A 24,283-nucleotide genomic window follows, 5' to 3' on the forward strand; every position below is an offset into this window, starting at 1 on the left:
GAATCTTACCTAGACTAGTATTTGTTAATTTGTTTCCTTGGTCAGTTCAGCCTGACTCTGAATTTAAATTAACCAAAATATAATAAAAAGGCAAAATATGGTATTTCAATTGCTCCAGAATTCTGTTTGTTGAACAGAAGCAATTTGACACAGGCACTGTTTGTCAGGAGGTGTTCCATTCAACGTGACCTGCATCAGGCTGGCACATGAGGAAAAACTGGGTGAGTTCCCTCTTTAGTGAAGGCTGGGGAGGTAGACGGTCACCCCAGGGCAGCTCTGACCCAGGTCCTTATTCCACAGTGCCCATATTTAAATGAAAACCCAGGACTAGATGAGTGATGGGCCCAGGGTGCCTTGAGATATTAAAATAATGGATGCAGCCATTGCTCTTCTCACACATGGACTCTGCTTGTGGATTGTAGGATCATAGCTATGGCTTCCCCACAGATGGCCAGGCAGGAACTTTAACGTCTCACAAAGTGGTAATAAAGAATATCCTGCTAGAACCTTCTATTTGTTGAAAAAGAGGCAGTATGGAAAGAGTTTTCCAAGCACCTCTTAGAAAAAAATTATATATAAAATCATTCTTTTCTTATGTAGTCCTATTATCCCAAGGGATTATACCCTTCAAAACCCTTTGATTGACCTTCTATGTACCTATATATGTGTGTGTGTACCCCAGATTATAACAAGTATAGTAGTTTCTAGGACTTTCATATTTACAGCCACAAACATGGAATTTGTTCACCCTTTACTATGGTTGGCTCTAGACTCTCTCTCTCGAGACACATTATTTTTTCCTTGTCAACTTCTTTTGTCTTGGTTGCTCTATAAAATTTAATTCCATGAGCCTGAGGAAAAGACCATTTACTCCTTGTGATTCTGACATTCTTTATTTTTTTTTAAACTTTATTTATTTGACAGACAGAGATCACAAGTAGGCAGAGAGGCAGGCAGAGAGAGGGAAGGGGAAGCAGGCTCCCGGTTGAGCAGAGAGCCCGATGGGGGGCTCGATCCCAGGACCCGGAGATCATGACCTGAGCCGAAGGCAGGGGCTTAACCCACTGAGCCACCCAGGCACCCAAAATTTGTCTATTTCCCAATCTGCTTCCTCTCTCATTTTGCTGACTTGTTCCATTCTCAACAGCATAACTATTTTTTTAAAGATTTTATTTATTTATTTGACAGAAAGAGATCACAAGTAGGCAGAGAGGCAGGCAGAGGGGGAAGGGGGAAGCAGGCCCCCTGCTGAGCATAGAGCCAGATTCGGGACTAGACGCCAGGATCCTGGGATCATGACCTGAGCTGAAGGCAGAGGCTTAACCCACTGAGCCACCCAGGCACCCCACTCTAACATTCTTAAATGATTAACTATAATAGTAGATACCTGAAAATTCTTGAAATAGCTCAACTCTATGCTGTTATTGGGGGAAAATTCTGATAACCAGAACTTGTGGAATGGGAGCTGTTTCTTTGTGTAGATGAGGTGGAAGAATGTGAGCAATCTGGCAGTTCGTCTCAGGAAGACTGACCCTGGACACACAAGTCTACATGTCAGGGACTCAGATTCCTTCAGAGAGGGCAGAAGCATGTGGGCTGTGTCCTTCCAGCAGATCCACGCTTTCACAGTGGGACTCCTCTTCCCACTGCTGTATGTAGGATGGACATGAGTTTTGTGATTTTTTTCCCAACACAGAAGACCTTTTATGTCACTTTGCTGAAAGCTAGGCCACTCCCAGCTCCTCCCTTTCCCTTCCCCACTGCTGTACCTAGCAGGGGATTTGCATAGTGTCCCCTAGGGAGGACCTTCCCTTGCAAGTGTGACATAAAAGGCCAGCTTGAATCTTGCTTGGACTTACCAAGACTCCTCAGTTCAACTTCTCAAAATGAGGTTCCCTGCTCAGCTCCTTGGGCTGCTTATGCTTTGGTTCCCTGGTAAGGACAGAATGGGGTGAGGAAGAGAATTATTGGAGGTGGAGGGGGAGCTGTGAGGGCACAGCTGCTTCCAAGTGTATTCCCTGTGCCTGTAGCAGGTGTGTGACTAGTCCTCCAGGGTTGGGCAGGGCATGTGTAGACCTGGGAGAGTGAGGAAGATTCGAGAAGGAACAAGGACATGTGTTCTGGTGGGGACTGTGACAGGGAAGGGGTGGATGTTGTTAGCAATGATGAGAGGCCTCTCTCCAATCTCAGGTTAATTAGTGTGATTGTGCATTTTTGGTGCACGCTTGGAGCCCCAAGTAATGGGAATAAAACAAAGTAGTGTTTTAGCTAAACTAAAAGAGACAGAAACAATGGAAATCATTAAAAATGTTTGTATGTAACTTGGCACTTGTCTCTCTTCACTTTAGGATCCAGTGGGGAAATCGTGATGACACAGACCCCACTCTCCCTGCCCGTCACCCCCGGAGAGCCGGCCTCCATCTCCTGCAGGGCCAGTCAGAGCCTCCTGCACAGTGATGGAAAAACCTATTTGAATTGGTTCCGGCAGAAGCCGGGCCAGTCTCCACAGTGCCTGATCTACTTGGTTTCCAACCGTCTCTCTGGGGTCCCAGACAGATTCAGTGGCAGCGGGTCAGGGACAGATTTCACCCTGACCATCAGCAGGGTGGAGGCTGATGATGTGGGAGTTTATTACTGTGCACAAAGTCTACAGTCTCCTCCCACAGTGGTTCAGGCCCGAACACAAACCTCCTGCCTGGGGTCCCGGCTGCCCCAGTGAGCAGCTTCTCTGGGGAACTCACAGGACGTTCTCGGAGTCTGTGTGAGAGGAAGGAGCTGGAGGCCCTGGGGGAGCAGCTCGCAGCTGGGCGTCAGGCTCCTCGTGTTGAGCTCCCACAGCCTCCCAGCCTGGCATGGTAGAAGTTGCACAGAAGTAAGGGGGTCCTGTCCCGTGAGGAGCCTGTTATGGTGAAGGGAGGAGCTCCCGTGGGCTCCTCTAATCCTCTGTGCTGTGCCCGTGTGTCTCAAATAAATGTAACCACTCCAGTAACCAGACAGGTGACATTGATCTGGGACATAACAGTGAACACTTATGGAACAAACAGCATATGTTCTATTTACCACAGGATCATTTGCTAATATTGGTAATATTGGTATTTTCTCACCATCTCCTTCCCTACTTCTCTACTACTTGCACTGTCTGTCTTTTAATATGTCCAGAGAACGATCTGCACAAGCTGCTCTCAAGGAGAGTCTGGATGGGAAAACTCAGTAGAAATATCTAATTCTGATAAAATCAAAATAAGCATTTCAAATCATTGGTTATTATAACATTCCAGTGCCAATTGTCTTTGATTTCCTTCAATTACATTTGTCTGAGTGAAAAGGGGGTTCTTCCAATTTCAAAATCAGGCTTTGAAAATAAACAGTAAACAGTTATAATAGAGACAAATATTACCTTTTCACAGGAAAAGCCAGAGTATATGGGATTTTTCCTTCTCTCCTAAATGGTAAGGGTGTTAAATACATTGAAGTTAAATGCTGCTGTAGATATGATGAATCTGATTCTCTAGTACAGTAAAAGAAGATTTTGAACAAAAAATAAATAAATTATTTTCAAATGATGTGAACACTAATCAAAAATGACCCCGAATGATAAATGTTTTAGAAATTTATAGAACATTTATGCATGGAATAGATTCCATTCAAGAGTGCAGCAATGTCATCCCTGACCTCACAATTGGTCATGTCGTTATGTCATCACACATATGATGGAAGTAAAGTCATGAAATTGAGAGAACAATGGATCCTAGTTCTAGTTGAGAAAATAAAGTGTATTAGAGATGATCATGTCTCCCAAGATAATGAATATCATGGCAAGGACAACTGAATGCAATGGTTCAATTCTGGAAGCTTTGATGGTGTGTGGAAAAATGCATCTACAAATCCAGCATTCTGGAGCCCACAGATCTTGGAGTTTATGACAGTTAATAAAGTAGACAATGAATTTCAGATCATTGATAAAAATTATATGAATTAAATTAGAAAACAAAATGTTATTTAGAATATTGATAAATGCATGATGAGATGGAGAGAGATTATGGAAGCACTGGGAGCAAACACAGTAAAGTAGGAAGACCTGAGGCTCAGCAGGGCCATAGTCATCTTGCTCCCACATGATTGATGGAACATTGTGATCTGGAATTTCTGCTTCGATGTCAGACAGGAGAGAAAGTCCAGCTCCCTCAGCATGTTGAGGTAGATAAAGGAATCCTACACGATGCTCGTATCTCAAAGGTGATGTACTCAAAACAAAATAGTAAAAAGTGATGTTATAAATGACATAAATGATGTCATAAAAGTGAGAGAGGACACCAAGGAGAATGAGAACACAATCAAATTGGCTGTGACACAAAAATCTCAAAATAGAGTTGACTGAATAGGACAAGATTTCTCTGTGTCTAAGGTAACAGTCCTGAGGTGGGAAGGCTCCCTTGGTTAGGGAAGTGGTTTTGCTGCATCAGGTCCTTTGGGTTTTCCTCAGCTGGTCACCGTGTGTAGAGATTTGAGACCCTGCTCTTAATTCCTGCCCTTGGTTTAAAAACTCATTCCTTCTTTTTTTTAATCATTTTTTAAAAATTTATTTTCAGCATAACAGTATTCATTGTTTTTGTACCACACCCAGTGCTCCATGCAATCCGTGTCCTCTCTAATACCCACCACCTGGTTCCCCCAACCTCCCCCCCCCCCCCCCCCCCCCCCCCCCCCGCCTCTTCAAACCCTTCAGATTCTCATTCCTTTTTTTATTTTGACAGATATTTAAACATTTTCTCCACACCCATCAAATTTACAGCCCCAAGATCAAGAGTCATATGCTCTCCTCACCAAGCCTGCAAGTGCCCCCAAACCCATTTATCTTGTGCTTATGGTCACTATATCAAAATGCATAGCACATTTGCAGGAGAGTCTCCAGAAGCTTCAGGATTTCATACCCCAGCAGACTCCCTTGAGTGATGTCATATATGGTAGGATTAATGGTTGCCATCATCATGAGTCTGTTATTACATGACCTTCTTCCCAACGTAGACTCCTCGTCCCAACCAGTACTCCCGTCAAAACTCTATGAAGTCTTGGGTGGTGATGGCAGCTGAGCCTCACTGGTCAGGAAGGCTTAACTTATCTTGAACACAATGTATCTCTGTCCTTCTGGGGCAGACTTGAGCTGTCCTCAGGGGAATCCTCCAGGAATACTATTCATTTTCTCCTTGTTTGCATAGTCATCATGAAATTTGTCACATGTTGCAGGAGTACAACATAGTCAGTCAACAATTCTACACATTATTCAATGCTAACCACATAAGTGTAGTCCCTGGGGGGCAGCGTTATTCCGTTATTACTGATTATATTTCCTACGCTGTACTTTTCATATCTCTGACTTTTTATTTTATAAGTGAAACCTTGTACCTCGTGACTCCCTTCACCTCTTTCACCCTTCCCCTCACCCCTCTTCCCCTGGCAACCATCAGTGGGTTCTCTGGAGTCGAGTGTGTTTCTGCTTCTTTGCTTATTGATTTGCTTTGTTTCTAGATTCCACAAGAAGTGAAATCCTGTAGTATTTGGTTCTGTCTTATTTCACTGAGCATAATACTCTCTAGCTCCATCCCTGTTGCTACAGATGGCAAGATCTCATTCTCTCTTATGACCGAGGATGATTGCATTGTGTACATATAGCACATCTTCATCAATTTCTCTGTGGTCGTACACGTGGGTGGCTTGCACATCTTGGCTATTGCCAATAATGCAGCAATGCACACAGGGCCACATGTATCTCTTGAATTAGTGTTTTGTGTTCTTTTTGTGTAAATACCTAGCAGTGGAATTACTGGATCCCATGGTCCTTCTATGTTTAGGTTGTTGAAGAACCTCCACAATGTTTCCACAGTGGCTGCACCAGTTTTCACTCCTACCAACAGAGCACAGGGTCTGTTTTCTCCTCATCCTTGCCAACATTTGGTATTCCTTGTCATTCTGATACTAGCCATTCTGACAGGTGTGAGATGTTATCTCATCATCGTCTTGATGTATTTCCCTGATGATGAATGATGTGGAGCATCTTTCCTGTGTGTCTTGGGATCTGTATGGAGTAATATCTGTTCATGTCTTCTGGAATACGGCATATAATTTTAGGTGCTCTCGTTCTTCTGGACTCGCTTCTTTATTTTTAAAATCCAGGTTTGGAAGTCAGAAAACTCTCCTTTGGTTTTAACATGCAGTGACAGAGACTGCTAGAAGATTTTGGCTCTAGGCAAAGCTCTACACCCAAACCAGCTCCTCTGTAACAGCAGCTGTAAGGTTTTACAGGTGAGATACACAGGATACCAGGCGAGATGGACACAAGGCAGGGTTTATTAAAGGCTCCCTTGGGCGAGGTTCTGTGACTCAAGAGAGGTGAATCGGAGAAGTCGCGCCTGGGAGGGGGTCAAGTGGGTCTTTTATTTGGATTAAGAGGGGGCATAGGTTTACAGCCATATAAGGTAAGGTTTTTGGTGATTGGAGGGTAGGGGGCAGTCCTGATGTTCCTGTTTCCTGCATAGGTATTGGTTTACTCATGGTGACATGTCCTTGGCATATGTCCTTCTGGCAAGAGAGTCATGGGTATAGGAAGAGGGTGGCCTGGAAGATGACGGCCCAGCGGCCATTTTTATTGTTCCTCCTACATTCCTGGGGCCGCCAACCTAACAGTGGCCACAATACACACAATTGAAACACTCATGTTGTCCCCAGGGTACAAGGAACCTGTGGGCACCCTGGTGCCACAAGGAGCTGTATCTTCTCTGCCCTCCTGTCTGTGAACATGGAAATGAGCCCTACTTGGAGGTTACATTTTTTCCACTTTCAAATGGCGCTCTAAGGATAAATGAGAGCAGCATCCAGGGGATAGCAGTGTGGGCTCTGGAGCTGGAATGCCCGAGTATAAACTCTGACTCTGAATGCTCCTGGGAGCTAGCAGTACGGCCTCAGACAACTGTGTCCATTTTCTCATCCATTAAGGAGGACATTAATCATCCTAATCATAGGATTGCTCTGAAGAGTAAATTAATTACTACAATACTTCCATCTGGATTTACCACATAATGCACCTACAAAAAATGTTCAAAAATGAAATTCTGTTTCTTCTTTCAGAAAGAAACTCAGGGAACAGAGAGAACCTAGACAGGATGTTCACCAGTTGCCCAAAGGTCTTTGTTCAAGTGTGTGGTAATCTCCTATAAACAATCAAACAGAAAATCTTCCTGCAAAAAAGGGGAAAGTGGTTTCTTTTAGCAAAGGGAACAGTCCACAAAAGAATGAGGCAGCCCATGAAAAGGGAGAAGATATTTGCAAATGACACTACAGATAAAGGATTGCTATCCAAGATCTATGAAGAATTTCTCAAACTCAACACCAAAAAAACCAAGTAATCAAGTCAAAGAATGGGCAGAAGACATGAACAGACACTTCTCCAAAGGAGATATATGAATGGCTGACAGACACATGAAAAAATGTTCAGCATCATTAGCTATCAGGGAAATTCAAATGAAAACCACATTGAATACCACTTTACAATGGTTAGAATGGCAAAAATCCTCAAGGCAAGAAACAGCAAATGTTGGAAAAGTTGTGGAGAAAGGGGAACCGCCTTACGATGGTGGTGGGAATGCAAGTTGGTACAGCCACTTTGGAAAACATCATAGAGTTTCCTCAAAAAGTTAAAAATAGAGCTACCCTATGACCCAGCAATTATACTACTGCTAAGATATAGATGTAGTGACAAGAAGGGGCACATGTACACCAATGTTCATAGCAGCAATACCCATGATAGCCCAACTGTGGAAAGAACTGAGATGCCCTTCAATAGACGAATGGATATAGAAGATGCAGTTCATAATTGACAGTGGAATATTATTCAGCCATCAGAAAGGATGAATACCCATCATTTACATTGACTTGGATGGAACTGGAGGGGACTATGTTAAGTGAAATAAGCCAAGCGGAGAAAGATAATTATCATGTGGTTTCAAGCATATGTAGAACATGAAGAATAGCACGGAAGACGTTAGGAGAGAGAAGGGAAAATGAAGGGGGGAAATTGGAGGAAGAGATGAAGTAAGAGAGACATGGACTCTGGGAAACAATCTGAGGTTTTTAGAGGGGAAGAGAGTGCGTTAACCTGTGATGGGAATTACGGAGGGCACGTATTGCAATGAGCATTTGGGTGTTATAAGCAATGAATCATGGAACCCTACATTGAAAACTAGTGAAGTACTGTATGGCGACTAACATATCATAATAAAAAAATTTTTTAAACAGTGGTTTCATTGAATTATCTGAATTATAGTTTCATAAGCTGTAAGGTCCTCCATTACGGGTTGAGCAGAGCACTCATTCAGTTTCAGACCAAACACTGGGAGACCTGCTGGACTAGCGGGAGTACTGGGATAGCACTGGGGTCGGGGACCAGCTGAGAGGTGAAGGGACACATGCAGAGGACACCCACAAGGCCCTAAACATGGCAGGCCCATCACCTTTGTGGAACTGGGGAGCAAAGCAGCAAATAAAGAGGCTACTCTCGGCCTTCAGACTCTATTCAATATAGATTCGGGAAAACATGTTGTGATTTCTGCATATATTGGTTTACACCTCCTTAAAATTGCCAGATATGATCAGTGTAAGACACAGAAGAGGGTGTCCCCTCCCTCTACAATCATTGGGCGGTCACCACCCTGCCCCCATTAAGATCGCTGAAAGGCGTGAAGGCGAGATCCACTCAGACTGAGAACTTGAAGACCAGTTTTCCTGTGCGGCCATCACTCTGTTTTCGCGGTACTTCCCAGGGGAGTGAGACAGCCAGCGGGAGTGTCTGGAGTCAGTCCCAGACAGCACACTGAGAGATCAAAATGAAATGCAATATATGCACAGAGGGACTGATTCTCGTGACTCTGCAGTCACTCCTTTCCTAAGCTGTGGAGCAGCCAAATCTGGGGTGGCCTCAGAGCTCTTTGGATCCCAAACATGATGGGGAAATCACAATTCAGAACTTAAAACTATGCATCACTACCTCATGTTGCCACACTCTTCCACAGAACCTCGAAAGCAATTATCATATGTTACAGGCCTCATAAATAATATATGTTTGAAAATGCACAAGAAAGAAGTTCACTTTATCCTAAGAAATGATATTGTCCAAGAACAGGAAAAAAAACCCCTCAGAATTAATCCCTCCACGTGGCCACGAGAGGGCGCACGGGTACCACGGCGAATCCCTGACTGACTTTGGCTGTGCCTGGCATTAACCACCAAGAGCCCAGTCTGATGTTAGAATGTTATTATTATTTCTTGTTACCACTTATGATTACATCTCAGAGATTCCCCTTTTCACCCAGGGATAATGTCACACCTCCTCCTGCCGCCCATGTTTCCATCAGATTCCATGGAGACAGGGAAAATAGCACTTACTGAAGGTTCCAAAATGTCATATTTGATTCAGCAGAAAACAAGTTCCCTCCATCAAATACTGTCCCGGGCAGAGTGTAACTCTGGGGAGATGACCCACACAGGAAACACATATGAGAAAGACTTGTGGTGAGAGGTCCCTCTGGCAAAGGAAAAGAGTGTGGAGTAGTCCCTGATGGGCCATCAGGACACCATGCAAGGTGCTCCTCCTAACCCAGGTCTGAGAAAGTGGGAAGCCTACAGGCTCTCACAGGCCCATGACCATGGCTTTGGGAACAGATTGACGAGACTCACACTTGTTTGCATCCGCAGTCACCACTGGTGTCAGAGAGAGAACTGGTGTAGACTGGTTTCCCCACACTTCAGAACTATGCACACAGCCTCTCAGTGAACAACAGGGTGACTGATGAAACAGTGGCTTTGGTTAGATTTAGACCAGTAGCTGCAACCAGCATGGAAAACTGGGCAGAATGGACATCTCTTAAGACCAAATCAAAAATCACCTTGTGACTTTTTCTCTTTTAATATTGATCCTCCATGACATGTGGGAACCCTCAGAGTGAGAAGGGAGACTCATATTATTCACCCCCAAAATGGGTCTGGCCAACTGACCCCACAGTTGGACTATCCCAGGCATCTGTATATTCTCTTTAGATAACCAGTGTTCAGGACAGCGTGGCTGAGGCTGCTCACAGATGGTTCCATGCTGACTCTCTTCCCCTTGGATCAGGCAGTGCTGATCCCTGAAGGAATGACCCCTGCTCTCCTTGGCACCAAGAGCACAGGTCTGCTCTGCCCTGATCTCACTGCCAAACTCCCAGCCTCATTGCACATTCACTGTGTTATAGGCAGTGCTGGGGCCCCAGGGAGAGTATTTTTTCCCAAAAGCCCAAGTCAGACTCACTATATCCAGTAAGTCTGATTGGCCCTGCTCTGCCATCCTCCTTGCCGTACACAACATCTGCAGCCTCTCCTCATTTCTACCTTGCACAACCATCAAAAGACACAATCTCACTGATCAGATCAGAAATGAAAGGTTGGAAAATCATCTCTTTATTGAAAAAAGTGCAGTAGAGGTATGATTACATAGTCTTCAGGGGAGATTGTCAGAACAGTGTCCTAACTCTGTAAATCCTGGTAGGGCACCAATCCTACCATGCAATTTGTGTCTCTATCTCCCTAGTAGGGAGTAGCTCAGTGAATTATGTAACTAGATTTTTTATTTTTTATTTCTGCAGCACATTAGGTGGTAGAAAACTCTTTTCACTTATATGAACAACACAATAACAGTCATACATTGGTGGGTATTTTAATAAGTCACCTTTTCATAAGTCCCATGTTTTCATCCATCCTATTCCTCTTTTCCTTTCTCCAAGCTATTAACATCCAAGTTGTCATTGACCATCAGAGAAACATTTGACATTTAAGAGTTAACGTAATTTATTTCTTCAATATTGTCTATTGGGTTGCATGTATAAATATGACTAAATCTGGAAAACAAATACACAGGTAGACTCAGACAGAAATAGACTCTTCCCAATAAATTCAACATATGACCAAATAAGGAGAATGTTTAATGTAGCTCCTTTGAATGTGTTTGTCCAGGGCTTCTTTACAAAAAGGTTTTCAATAGTCATCTTTATTTATTGTCCAGGTAATCAGAAATGTTGGCACAGATAACTCCTGGTTTGATGCACTGAGGCTATATTCCTTCTGCAATACTCTTGCAAAACTGAAAATCTTATTCCAACCAATAGAAAGCATCACACAAACCTGATGAGCAGGACAAACCAAAAAGAACTGTCCAGTACACTGCAAAGGTTTCAAGGTCATGAATACACAAAAAGGAGATAATCATCACAGATTGGAGGAAAGTAAGGAGACATGGAACTACATGTAGTGTGGCTCTTGGATTTTATCCTAGGACATAAAAAGGGCTTTAGTGGAAAAGTTAGTGAAACCAAAGAAGGACTATTAATTAATTAAACAATAGCATTGTATCAATGTTAATTTCTTGGCTAAGATAATTATAGTAAGGTTATGTAAGCTGTTCACATTAGGGAAAGCTGGAGAGAGAGCGGATGGAAACAATCTTAATAATTTTGAAATTTCTTTTAAGTGTAAAATGATGTCAAAATAAATGGAAATATGTAATAAAAAGTATTTACATAAGAGTACTAGTTCTTATTCCACTAGTCCATGACGTCAGTCTCTTTTCTCTCCTTTCTTATTTATGATTCCTCTTTATTTTCTTTTATTTACTTATGTTTTGAAGTCCAGTTGACATGCAATGTTACATCAGCATCAGGTGCCCACCACAGTCATTCAAGAACCTGTACATTACACTCTGCTCACCGCAGTGCAGTTCCCATATGTCATCAGAGGACACTATTGTAATACCATTGACCCTATTGCCTGGGCTGTACTTTCTTCCCCGTGACTTATTCTTTCCATTGCTGGAAGCTTGTATCTCCCTCACCCCTCATTCATCTTTCCTGTCTCCCCACCTCCTGCCTCTCTAGCAGCCATTAGTTTGTTCTCTGTATTTATCAGTCTGGGTTCTACATTTTGTTATTTTACCATTTTTTTTCTAGATTTGACATACAAATAAATCATATGGCATTTGGCTTTCTCTGTCTGACTTATTTCACTTTGCACACTATCCTCTAGGTCCATCTATGTGGTCACAGATGGCAAAATTTCATTGTCCCTTATGACTGAGTAATATTTTATTGTATGTATATACCACCTCTTCTTTATCCATTCATTTATTGATGGACACTTATGTTGTTTCCATATTAAGCTATTGTAAATAATACCACAATAAACATATAGTTGCATATTATCTTTTCAAACTAGTGTTTTCATTGTCTCTGGATAAATAGCAAGTAGTGGAATTACTGGATTGTATGGTATTCATATTTTTAATTTCTGGAGAATTTTAATTTCTGGTTCTGGAGGAAACTCCGTACTGTTTAAACTCCATACTGTTTTCCACAGTGGCTTCACCAATGTCCATTCCCACCAACATTGCACAGGGTTCCTTTTTCTCCACATCCCCACCAACACTTGTTAATTCTTTTCTTTTTGATACTAGCCATTCTGACAGGTGTAAGGGGATATCTCATTGTGGTTTTGATGTGCATTTCCCCGATGTGATGTTGAGGATCTGTCTGTTGGCCAACCCCAATCTTCATTGGAAAAATGTATATTCAGATTCTTTGTTTATTTTTAATCAGATTATTTGGGGATTTTTGGTGGTGAGTTGTAAAAGTACTTTATATATTTTGGATATTAGTACCTTACTGGACGTATCATTTGCAAATATCCTCTCCCATTTAGTAAGTTGCCTTTTCGTTTTGTTGATGGCTCCCTCTGCTGTGCAAAAGTTTTTCATTTGGTGAAGTCACAATATTTTATTTTTGCTTTTATTCTCTTTGTCTAAAAATATGTATTTAGAAAAATGTTACTAAGGCTTATGGTAAAGAGATTACTGCCTATGTTTTCTTGAAGGAATTTTATGGTTTCAAATCTTACACTTAGGTCTTCAATCCATTTTAAGTTTATTTTGGCCTATGGTGTAAGGGAGTGATCCAATTTCATTCCTTCGCATGTAGCTGTCATGTTTTCCCAACACCATTTATTGAACAGATGTCCTCATTGTGTACTCTTGCCTCCATTGTCATAGATTAATTCACTATATAAGCACAGGTTTATTTCTGGGCTCTCTATTCTGTTCTATTGACCTTTATTACTATTTTAATGCCAATACTATACTGATTTGTTTACTATAGCATTGTAGTATTGTTTGCAGGCTAAGATTGTGATACCTCCAGCTTTGTTCTTCTTTCTCAAGATTGCTGTGGCTACTCAGGGTTGGCCTTTTAAAATAGAAATGTAAAATGGGCCTGGAAAAAGCTGAAGAACTAGAAATGTAACAGGGAAACAGAAAGAAACATTTAAATATGTCCCTCCTACTGCTTAGGTAGCATAGATTACATCTCTATTAGTTTTGTTCCAAGCAAAGACAATCTTTTATGTCACTTTGCTCACATGAGAGGTCATACCCCTCTCTGGCTGGCTCTTTCCATTTGGCTGCACCCACAGGGGATTTGCATGTTGTCCCCTAGGGAGGACCCTCCATTGCCAGTCTAAGATAAAAGATCAACTCTCAACTTGTCTTGACCTACCAGGACTCATCCCTTTAACTTGCCAAAATGAGGTTCCCTGCTCAGCTCCTGGGGTTCCTCATGCTCTGGTTTCCAGGTAAGGACAGGTGCCCAAGGAGGAAGGAAAATGGGAGGGCAGGATGAACCCTGAGGGCACCGCTCTTTCCCACATTAATTCTGTTTCCATGTGAGATGGATATCTTCCTACTGGGATGGGGCTTGTGACTTTTAGATCTGTGGGAGATCAAGAGTCCTGAGGGAAAAGGACCCGTATGTACTCTGGTGACTTCATGGCACTGAAGACGGGGAGGGCTTAGGTGACTTCTAAGCTCCTGCTATGTCTTGCCAATCTCTGGTTCTTTTTTGATATTGGAAAGTTTTGAGTTCTGAATCAAGATCTCTTAAAAGGCCTTTTAGTCTGAAATAAAGAGCAAAAGGGAAATTATGGAAATTACCCACAATGTTTGAACTTAACCTTGCACTTCTCTCTTCTTACTTTAGGGTTCAGTGGGGAGGTTGTGATGACACAGACCCCACTCTTCCTGCCCGTCACCCCCGGAGAACCAGCCTCCATCTCCCGCAGGGCCAGTCAGAGCCTACTACACAGTGATGGAAACACTTATTTGTATTGGTACCTGCAAAAGCCAGGCCAGTCTCCACAGCTTCTGATCTATGGGGTTTCCTACCGTTTCCTTCGGGTTCCGGGCAGGTTCAGTGGCAGTGGGTCAGGGACAGATTTCACCCTGAGAATCAGCAGGGTGGAGGCTGACGATGTGGGAGTTTATTACTGCATGCAAGGTACACATGATCCTCTCACAGTGATTCAGCCCCAAACACAAACTCCCTGCTTGTTGTGGCCAGCTACCCACATGTGTTTGTCTGAGGAGCAGGCACAGCAGATTCTCTCAGTCAGTACAAGAAGACATTGGAGACCCCAGGGGACTGGGTTGAGGCTGCAGGCTCTGGACCATGAAGAAGGCTGCATTGCAGCACCATCCTTTATGGGTGTCACCTGAAACAACCTTGACATGACATGCTTGTCAGGGAGAATGGGTGAGCTCTAAGCCACCAGCCAGGACAGAAGGAGGAGCTGAATGAAAGTTCATCTGATCCTCCCTGCCTTGTGTCAGGCTAGAAGTTAAACTCAGTGGGAAAGCCAGAGAAGAGAGGCCATTCCTGGAAATGAAAGTGGAATTCTGTTGGTATTTGACAATTTTCATATTTGATTACTGAGTCATTCTCCAGCCAGTTATAGGTCTTTGCCTTTTTTCTATTTCTTCATTGTCAGTTCTTGTCAGCTTGTATATTTCTAGGAATTCGTTCATTTCATATGGAAAATTCAATGTGTAGATGTACAATGGTTCGTAATACCACCTTACTGTCCATTTATTTCTGTAAAATGTAGTAATGTCTGCACTTTCAAATTTGATTTCAGTAATTTGAGTCTTCCCTCTTCTTTCTTCAGCAAGCTAAATATTTGCCAATCTTACTTTTTAAAAAAATTTATTTATTTATTTATTTATTTATTTATTTATTTATTTATTTCACAGAGAGAGAGAGAGAGAGAGAGAGATCACAAGTAGGCAGAGAGGCAGGCAGAGAGAGAGGGGAAAGCAGGCTCCCTGCTGAGCAGAGAGCCCAATGCGAGGCTTGATCCCAGGACTCTGAGACCATGACCTGAGCTGAAGGCAGAGGCTTAACCCACTAAGCCACCCAGGTGCCCCCATCTTATTGTTTTTAAAGAACCAAACTGTAGTATGTTTTCTCCATATTTTAATTTTATTTTATTAATATATTTTCTAATATCTGTAATCTCCTCTCTCTGCTAACATTGGGTTTAGTTTGCTCTTCTTTCTCTAATTCCTTATAGTATACAACTACATGGTTGATCTTATAAAGAAATTTCAAAAATTGAATTCATTATATATTTACTAGAGAATAGTCAACTCCCTTTAGGGTTTTCATAAGATATTTTCAGTTAGAAAACAGTTGTGAACCTTTTGGCTTCCTTCCTTCATTTAAAAACCAGTGTCCACATTCTGCTAACTCTGTCCCCAGCTTTCATCTCTGCACCTTCAAGAGAAAATGTCATCATGCTGTGCTAGCTGAGGGACACCCTTCCACACTGCAATGAACACACAACCACAGGTGACTCCAGCAGCAACCAGAGCAACCTCCTCAACTCCTCTTCCATGAAATTGCAACCTGGACTCCTGGGATCCAGCCCATTTCAGTGATTATGGGTTTGGGACAGTTTCTTCTCCATAATCACTGGAATGGAAGCTTGAAATGCTCACACATACTCTTGTGAGTAAGACACCAAAGGACCCTGCAGTGTAAGAGGCTTGAACACAAACTTCCCAAGGAGGTTCAGCCTCTTAAGTTGGCAGGAGAATTGATGGACCATCTATCTGAAGGCAGGGTCAGGTGGAAATGGCTGTGGAGCCTTTGAGGTAGTGGTCATGGAGGCATCTGTCACAACCAGTAGGTCTCCTTTTGGTAAACAGGGGCCAGGACAATGGCAGGAGAGCCTCCCAGAGCCTCTTCCTCCCTCCCCACTGAGGGCAATTAGGCCCCACAGACCTTGAAGGTACTGACCACGATGACCTTCCTGGAGCATCCACTCTGGTTCCCTCTGACCTTATGCTGCTCAGACCCTAGTATGTCTGCACATCACCTACTGTCACTTATTCATTTCGAGGCACTGCTTAGTGCCTTTGTCCCATGATCATCATCCTCACTAATCATCAGAGAATGGAAAGCTGTCTGCACTGTGTCAGTTTTGGCTTTTGAGCAAGTCAGAGCTCACAGGAGACTCACATATGTACAGTGCCATAAGGATATTCTGTGATAACCCTATCATGACTTCCCTATCACTGAATTGTCTCTGAGCAGTTATAGAGTTTATCTCTTGACTCAGCCTTCTTCCTTTTGAAGCCTCTAATGAATGACTTTACTTCCAGATTGATAGGAGTTCAATGCTGCTAACCCAGACATGTTACACATTAAATCCCACATTTCTATAATGTAAATTTCCTATAGCAAAGGTCTCTTTGTTGTTGTTGTTTTCATTTCTGCTTCTTTGACTTGTGTCAAGGTAGAAACAGAGGTGAACAATAAATAAGTTTTGTAGATAACATAGCATTATAAATTCAGGACAAATTCTCACTCTTGTACTCACCAATTTTGATCTGCTATGCTTTCTTTATTTTTTTTATTTTTATTTTTTTTAAAGATTTTATTTATTTATTTGTCAGAGAGAGAGAGAGGGAGAGAGAGCAAGCACAGGCAGACAGAATGGCAGGCAGAGGCAGAGGGAGAAGCAGGCTCCCTGATGAGCAAGGAGCCCGATGTGGGACTCAATCCCAGGACGCTGGGATCATGACCTGAGCCGAAGGCAGCTGCTTAACCAACTGAGCCACCCAGGCGTCCCTGCTTTCTTTATTTTAAAATACTATCTGATTACCATTTTCATTTCTGCTTTGACCCAGGTTTTATTTTGTAGGGTGTCATTTTAGTTCCCATGTATTTGAAGATTTTTCTGTAGCTTCCTATTACTAATTTTTAGTACAAATCCCTTGGATTTAGAGAATATAGTTTGTATGATTTGAATTTATTTAAGCTTATTGAGTTATCTGATGCCCCAAGTATGATTTATCTCAGCAAATGTTTTGAAAAGAGTATGTATTCTCTTATTGCTTGGTGGAGTTTATCTTAAATGGTAAAGATATGAAAATGGTGGATAGTGTTGTTCAAGTCTTCTGTGTCCTCGTGGTCCAGGTGTCCCGGCTATTTGTACTGCAGGCTTGACCTACTGCAGAGCCCAGCCCAGGGCTTCTCTGGGCCACTCAAAGCTGCCTGTCACCTGGCCTGAGGACTACATCAGTATTCCTTGACTATGTCTTAGAAAATGTTGCCTCCAGAAGTTGAATGAACCTGTCAGTGTTTCTTCCTTTCAAGAAAAAGACACCTTTTAAACACAGGGGAATGCAATGGACAGTCTTCCCCCATCCTGTTTATTGAGCATTAATGAGAGGTTCCTCAAAAGTTAAAAACAAACTATCATACAATCCAGCAATTGTACTACTAGGTATTTAATCAAAGAATACAAATTACTAATTCAAAGGGATACATGAAACCCAATTTTTATAGCAGCATTATTTACAATAGCTAAGTTATGGAAATAGCCAAAGTGTCCATCAACTGATGAATGGATAAAGAAGTGGTGGTGGTATACATTTATATACAATGGAATATTTATACATATATATATAAATATATGTTGGAATATATACATATATAATCTATATATATAATGGAATATTATTGATCTATAAAGAAAAATAAATCGTGCCATTTGCAACAACAGGGATGAAGCTAGAGCGTATTATGCTAAGCAAAATAAGTCAGTCAGAGAAAGACAAATACCATATGATTTCACTTATATGTGGAATTGAAGAAACAAAACAAATGAACAAAGGGGAAAAAGAGAGAGAGGTGAAACAAGAAACAGACTCGAAATTATAAAGAACAATATGATGGTTATCAAAGGGCAGAGGGGTGGAGGGATGGGTGAAATAGTGATGGGGATCAAGGAGTACACTTGCTGTGATGAGCACCTGTTATTGTATGGATGTGTTGAATCACTATATTGTACACCTGAAACTAATATTACTATACTATATTGTACACCTGAAACTAATATTACTATACTATATTGTACACCTGAAACTAATATTACACTGTATGTTAACTGGAATTTAAAGAAAAACTTAAAAAAAAACATAAAATCTAATAGCGCTGAAAGGAAAAAAAATATTTTGATGAGAGGATATTTTCACACAGGAATTTTATCCCCTGCTTTTAAAAAAATGAAGAAAGATCCCTCCCTTCTCCAGGCAGGCAGCAACACATGAACCACAGCTTGCTGCCAGTGGGACTCTTGTTCTTCCCCATCGATCTTTTGGCCAAAATAGCCCTCCTCAATATCCTCTTAAACTGTAATTTAAAGTGATCTTCTCTTTGTCTCTTTGCACTTGCCTAGGATTTGTCATAGATTTCTTGTCCTCTCCTATTCCTGAATAATCTCATTATGTTGATAAAATAATTGGCAGTTCTACTTTTAAGTTTGCCATACCCCTAAGCCACATCTCCCCAAGTTTCCCACCTTACTCCTCCAGCACCTGACACATCATTTCACTCTGTTTTTTGAGTTTAGCTCCTTTAGATTCTACACATAGGCGATATCATTGAATAGTTGTCTTTCTCTGACTTCTCTCACTCATCATATGACCTCAAGGTCCATCCAATTTGTTGCAATGGCAGAACGTCATTCTTTCTCATGGCTGATAAGTACTGTGTACATATACCACAACCTCCTTATCCATTCATCCACTGATGGGCAATCATGTTGTTTCGTTTCCATATTTTTGGTAATGTGAAAAATGTTGCAATAAACATGGGAGTAAAGATATCTCTGGTAATCTGATTTCTTGTCTTTGGAGATACAGGCAGGCTTGTAATTGTTGGATCATATGGTAGTTCTCTTTTCAGTTTCTTGAGTAACCTTATATGCTTTCCTATAGTAGCTTCACCAATGTACATTCCTACCAACAAAGTACAAGTGTTCCCTTTTCTCCACATCCTCTCCAACACTTGTTATCTTTTGTCTTCTTGAAGATAACCATTCCAACAGGGGTAAGGTGGTATCTCATTGTGCTTTTCACTTATATTTTCTTGATGATTAGTAACACTGAGCATCTTTTCAGGTACTTGCTGACCATTGTAGTTCTTTTTTGAAAAATATCTATTCAGTTCCTCAGCCCATTTTTAAAATCAAAAGTTTTGTTTTTATTGTTCCTATTGAGTTTTTTATTTTTGAGTATTTGCTATTGAGAATTTTGTTTTTATTGTTGCTACTTATTGTATGATTTTTTAAATATATTTTGGGTATTCACATCTTACCTAATATATGCTTTGCAAATGTTTTCTCTCATTCTGTGGATTGCCTTTTCATTTTGTTGAATGTTTCTTTTGCTGTGCAGAAGATTTTAGACTAACGGAACCCACTTGTTGATTTTTCCATTGGTTTCTTTTGGCATCATATTCAAAAAACCATTTCCTAGACCGTGTTAAGAGTTTTTACATATGTGTTTTTTAATGAATTTTATGGTCTTTTGAAATTTAGGTCTTATCATAAATTCTTATTCAATCCAGAAGAGTATGGGTGAGCTTCCAAAATTTGATTCTACCCCCAGTGTATACCTGGTATTATTTGAGAAAAACGATCATTGACAAACCATGTAGACAAAGAGGACGGTGACCAGAGACAGAGCAAGGACTGGGAAGGTTGACAGGGGATGCCGTGGCAGGGGCCAAGGTTCATGTCGGAGACATAGGGACAATCAGTGCAGCATTATAGGGGGAAAATGTAGGGAACTGTGGAAGGTTTACTCTGTCTTTCTGACCTGGAGGCCCAGCCACATTTCTCATCTCAGACTCCAGCAGATATTCCCAGGAGAAATCCACCCTGGGGGTAAAATCTCAGTTCCTGGTTTATCTTTTAAAGCAGCTTCCTGCAGCTGCCCAAGCTCAGCTGTGTTCTCTTCCCCAGCAGAGCCCCCTGCCTGGGCCAAGCCACAGGTTATGCCCACATTCAGATTTTGCAAATTCCACGAGGGTATAAAATGACAGGAGAACACCTCACCATCTACAACACACTTTCTCTCTCTGGAATTGTAAATCATCTGGTCCTTATTTCTTCTATGGCTCTCTAATGTCATCATAAACATGACTTTTTTTTAAAATTTATTTATTTTCAGCCTAACAGTATTCATTGTTTTTGCACCATACCCAGTGCTCCATGCAATCTGTGTCCTCTCTAATACCCACCACCTGGTTCCCCCAACCTCCCACACCCCGCCGCTTCAAACCCCTCATGACTTTAACATTTTTTTTTTTGTTCTCCCCTGCATTTGTTGTAATGGTAGTGTAGTTCCTGTAAGATCTACTCCATCCTGGGGCGCCTGGGTGGCTCAGTGGGTTAAGCCGCTGCCTTCGGCTCAGGTCATGATCTCAGGGTCCTGGGATCAAGTCCCACATCGGGCTCTCTGCTCAGCAGGGAGCCTGCTTCCCTCTCTCTCTCTCTGCCTGCCTCTCCGTCTACTTCTAATCTCTCTCTGTCAAATAAATTAAAAAAAAAAAAAAGGATCTACTCCATCCTAACTGAACCTGGAAATGCCTTTTATTTCAAATTCAGGTATAATATGTGGGTAAAACTTTGTACATTGCAAAACACTGAAGCTAGATTAATCCATTAATGCACATGGCATGATCACACAAATGCTTCAAGGAAAGGGAAAAGAAATCCCTGAAGAAATGTTGGTCCTACCATCATCAAAATGACAATTGATGATTAATTTATTTCCAAATTCCAGGCACATTGCCTAGGTATATATGCCTTACAGATGGCCCATTGACTATAGTGCTCTAATATTTTTTTGATTAAATGGTATATTAGTTATAGAGTTATGGGGGATTTAAATGAAGGTTTGAATTCAAAAAATAAAACAATCCCATCTCTGCTTAAGGAAGTGAACGACATTGGAGGTGATTGCCTGCTTCCAGATACTAGATCCCATGGAACATGTGTTCTATGGATCCACCAGTTCCCTGGGCCTCAGGCACTCCCTGAGGACTGAACGCTTCTGCCTGTTGCCTCAGGCCTTCCTCTGCATCCCATTCCCACCTAGCATCTGGCTCAAACAGCACTTCATTGTGAAAGACATACTGAGTAGCATGAACACAATTTCCCTGCGGGAGTCAGCAGGGCATGGACCATCATCTGTCCATCCCATGAGTGAGCTGTGAGTATGCTGACACTACCTGCAATCCTCCAGCTGCTTTCTTGCCTTGCCCTTGAACTCCCTCACATTGCCACTATAGGACGGGCCTCCACAGCTTCCAATATGCTCACCTCAGTATTCGTTCTCTGACTTCACTCAAGCAGCTTGATGTTTGCAGAGTCACAGGAGTAATGCAGAAGCATTTTGTTCCTGCCAGGAAAAGTAGGGTGGCTACAGTGCGATGCAGCCTTTCCCTAAGTCTGCTCCCCTCCTGGACCTCAGGGTAGGTGTTTCTCCACCCCCGACAAATGCTTGTTACTTATTTGTGTTGTGTGCAGTGACCAGCTTTGATGGGGTCAGTTTTGTTGTCCAGGATGCAGTGTGCTTTGGAGACATGAGGGAGACAGGGATTCCAGCAAAGCATTTGGGAGCCTTCAGTGTACAGTTGGTATAGGAAAATTTCAAAGTCCTTCTCTGACCATAAAATAATTTCTGTGAGACTTTTCATTTCCTGGACATTTTAGGGCAAGAGATGATGAGATACACAACTAAGCACAGTGGAGACTTCTGAAGTTCTAATGTTGTGTTTCATAGGAAACGTAATACAAGACCCCATTATACATGTCCAAAATGATTCTGTAAAAGAAGAGATATTCTAAACGCCAGTCAAAAATACTAGAAAATTATTCCTTGTTTATTCTGCTCTATCCTCCCAAGGAAGTTCTTCCCTTAAGAAATGTTTTGAATTCACCCAGTACATATATAGTGAGGTAAGTATGATGGGATTTTCACCAGATGATAACAACTGGTTACCAGGAACTTCAGATTCATTGCCGAAGTATAAAATTCTTTCTCTTTTCCTCTTGTCTTAAACAGATTCTTTGCTCTGTCTCTGTTGGAATTTTTTCTCCTCCTTGTCTCCCTCTTTTAACTTGAATGGTTTCATGCAGTTTAATTCACTAGATCTCAAGGAAAGCCTGTGCCTAACACTTTCATCCAACATTCTTTAACTGTTAACCTGGTAAGAAGAGATACTGAACTACTTTGCAACCATTTCATTTCATTTCCATCCTGTGTTTGCAGACTCTGCCCATCAATACCAAAGTGGTGGAAGCTGTATCCTCCCCAAGATGAGCCTGGAAGGATCTAAGCAAGATGGTCATTCATACCGATCTGGATATTCAGAATCTGATCCTGATACCATTTGGCAACATGATGACTGCGTTCTTGGTTTTCAGCCAAAGAAAGAAGATATTTTATTTCACACTGCTCACAGGAGAGTCTCACCTTTCTCATGGCTCTGTCCACATGGTTCCACCCACCTGGGAATTTGCATACTTTCCCTTAGGGAGGATCCTTCATTGCAGGTCTGAGATAAAAAGTCAGCTCAAATATTGCTTGGACTTACCAAGCCTCATCTGTTCAACTGCTCAGAGTGAGGTTCCTGCTCAGCTTCTGGGACTGCACATGCTCTGGGTCCCAGGTCAGAGCAGAAGAGAGATGAGAAAGGAGAATGGGGTGGGAAAGAGGAGCTCTGGGAGCTCCATTGTTCTCCATGTTTAGATGGAAAGTACTGCTTGTTAGATATGATGTCTTTCCCTCAAGGATGGGGCATATAGTATTGAGATGTGTCAACGTAGAAAGAATCTGAAAGGAGCAAGAAGCTTGCTCTGGTGACCACCACAGTAAAGAAATGAGAGGATGGTCTAGGTGACTCCCAGAGGCCCTTTTGCACCTTACAAAATCTGTTCCTTCATAAAATTGAATAGTTGTGGGGATATTCTCAAATACACACACACACACACACACACACACACACACACACCACTGATCTCACATAAAGTAAATAACAGAAGGGCAAAATGAAAATGGCTCAGAATGTTTGAACTTTGTACTTCTTTTTTTTTAAATACTTTATTTTTTTAGAGCAGTTTTAGGTTTACAACAAAATTGAGAGGAAGGTACAGACATTTCCCATATACCAACATGTCCACACATGCATAGCCTCCCCATTATCAACATTACTCAAAACACACACACACCAGAATGGTACTTTTTTTGTTTTTGTTTTTGTCCACAATTTTTCTTAGGGTTCACTATTGGAGTTATATAACCATTAACATATCATTACAAAACCAAACAGATTATTTCCACTGCCCTAAAAGTCCTCTGTATTCCACCTATTAATTTTCTCTCTCTCTCTCCCCACTCTCACCTCTAGAAAGCACTGATCTCTTTACCATCACCATAGTTTTGCCTTTCCTGCAGTATCAGATAGCTGGAATTTTACAGTGTGTAGTCTTTTCATATAGGCTTCTTTCACTTAATATTACACATTTAAGGTTCCATTATGACTTTTCATAGCTTGTTAGCTTTTTTTTTTTTTTTTTTTGTACTTCTCTCTCCTTACCCTAGGATCCATGGGTTTATCGTGATGACGCTATACCTTCCATGTATAACACCCAGTATGAATAAAACTCTTTCAAAGCAATGGATATAAAGTTTCAGATATGAATAATTACAGGAATATGTAAGATTCTTCAGGACTGTTTGGATTGAAAGTCTTCTGGGAAATCCTTAAGGATAACATTTTCAAATGACGCTGAGAACTTATTTGAGCAAGAATTTTGTTGAGTTTTTGACTCTGAACTCTGGGGAAAGAATCATGGTTGCTGAGAGAAGCTGTGGTGTGGGGTGGATGGTCCCACATTTCACTAGTGACAGTATGTTTTATCCCTTCATTCTGCTACAGTAGTTTAGGTTTTTGGTTTCCTTGTCCTGATCATTTCTTTTTTTTTTTTTTTTAAGAGTTTATTTATCTATTGGACAGACAGAGAT

General features: G+C 41.6%; 1 gene segment (V, D, J or C); it reads left to right on the forward strand.

Moving 5' to 3' along the window:
* Positions 1-1,871: 1,871 nt before the first annotated feature.
* Positions 1,872-24,283, forward strand: part of LOC125109330 (immunoglobulin kappa variable 2D-29-like) — a 664,016-nt gene continuing 641,604 nt past the window's right edge. Inside the window, 2 exon segments of the V gene segment in view lie at positions 1,872-1,935; positions 2,349-2,660. Coding sequence covers positions 1,887-1,935; positions 2,349-2,660 — 361 coding nt within the window.

The sequence above is a fragment of the Lutra lutra genome, chromosome 9, assembly GCF_902655055.1.
Source record: "Lutra lutra chromosome 9, mLutLut1.2, whole genome shotgun sequence".
Classification (NCBI taxonomy): domain Eukaryota; kingdom Metazoa; phylum Chordata; class Mammalia; order Carnivora; family Mustelidae; genus Lutra; species Lutra lutra.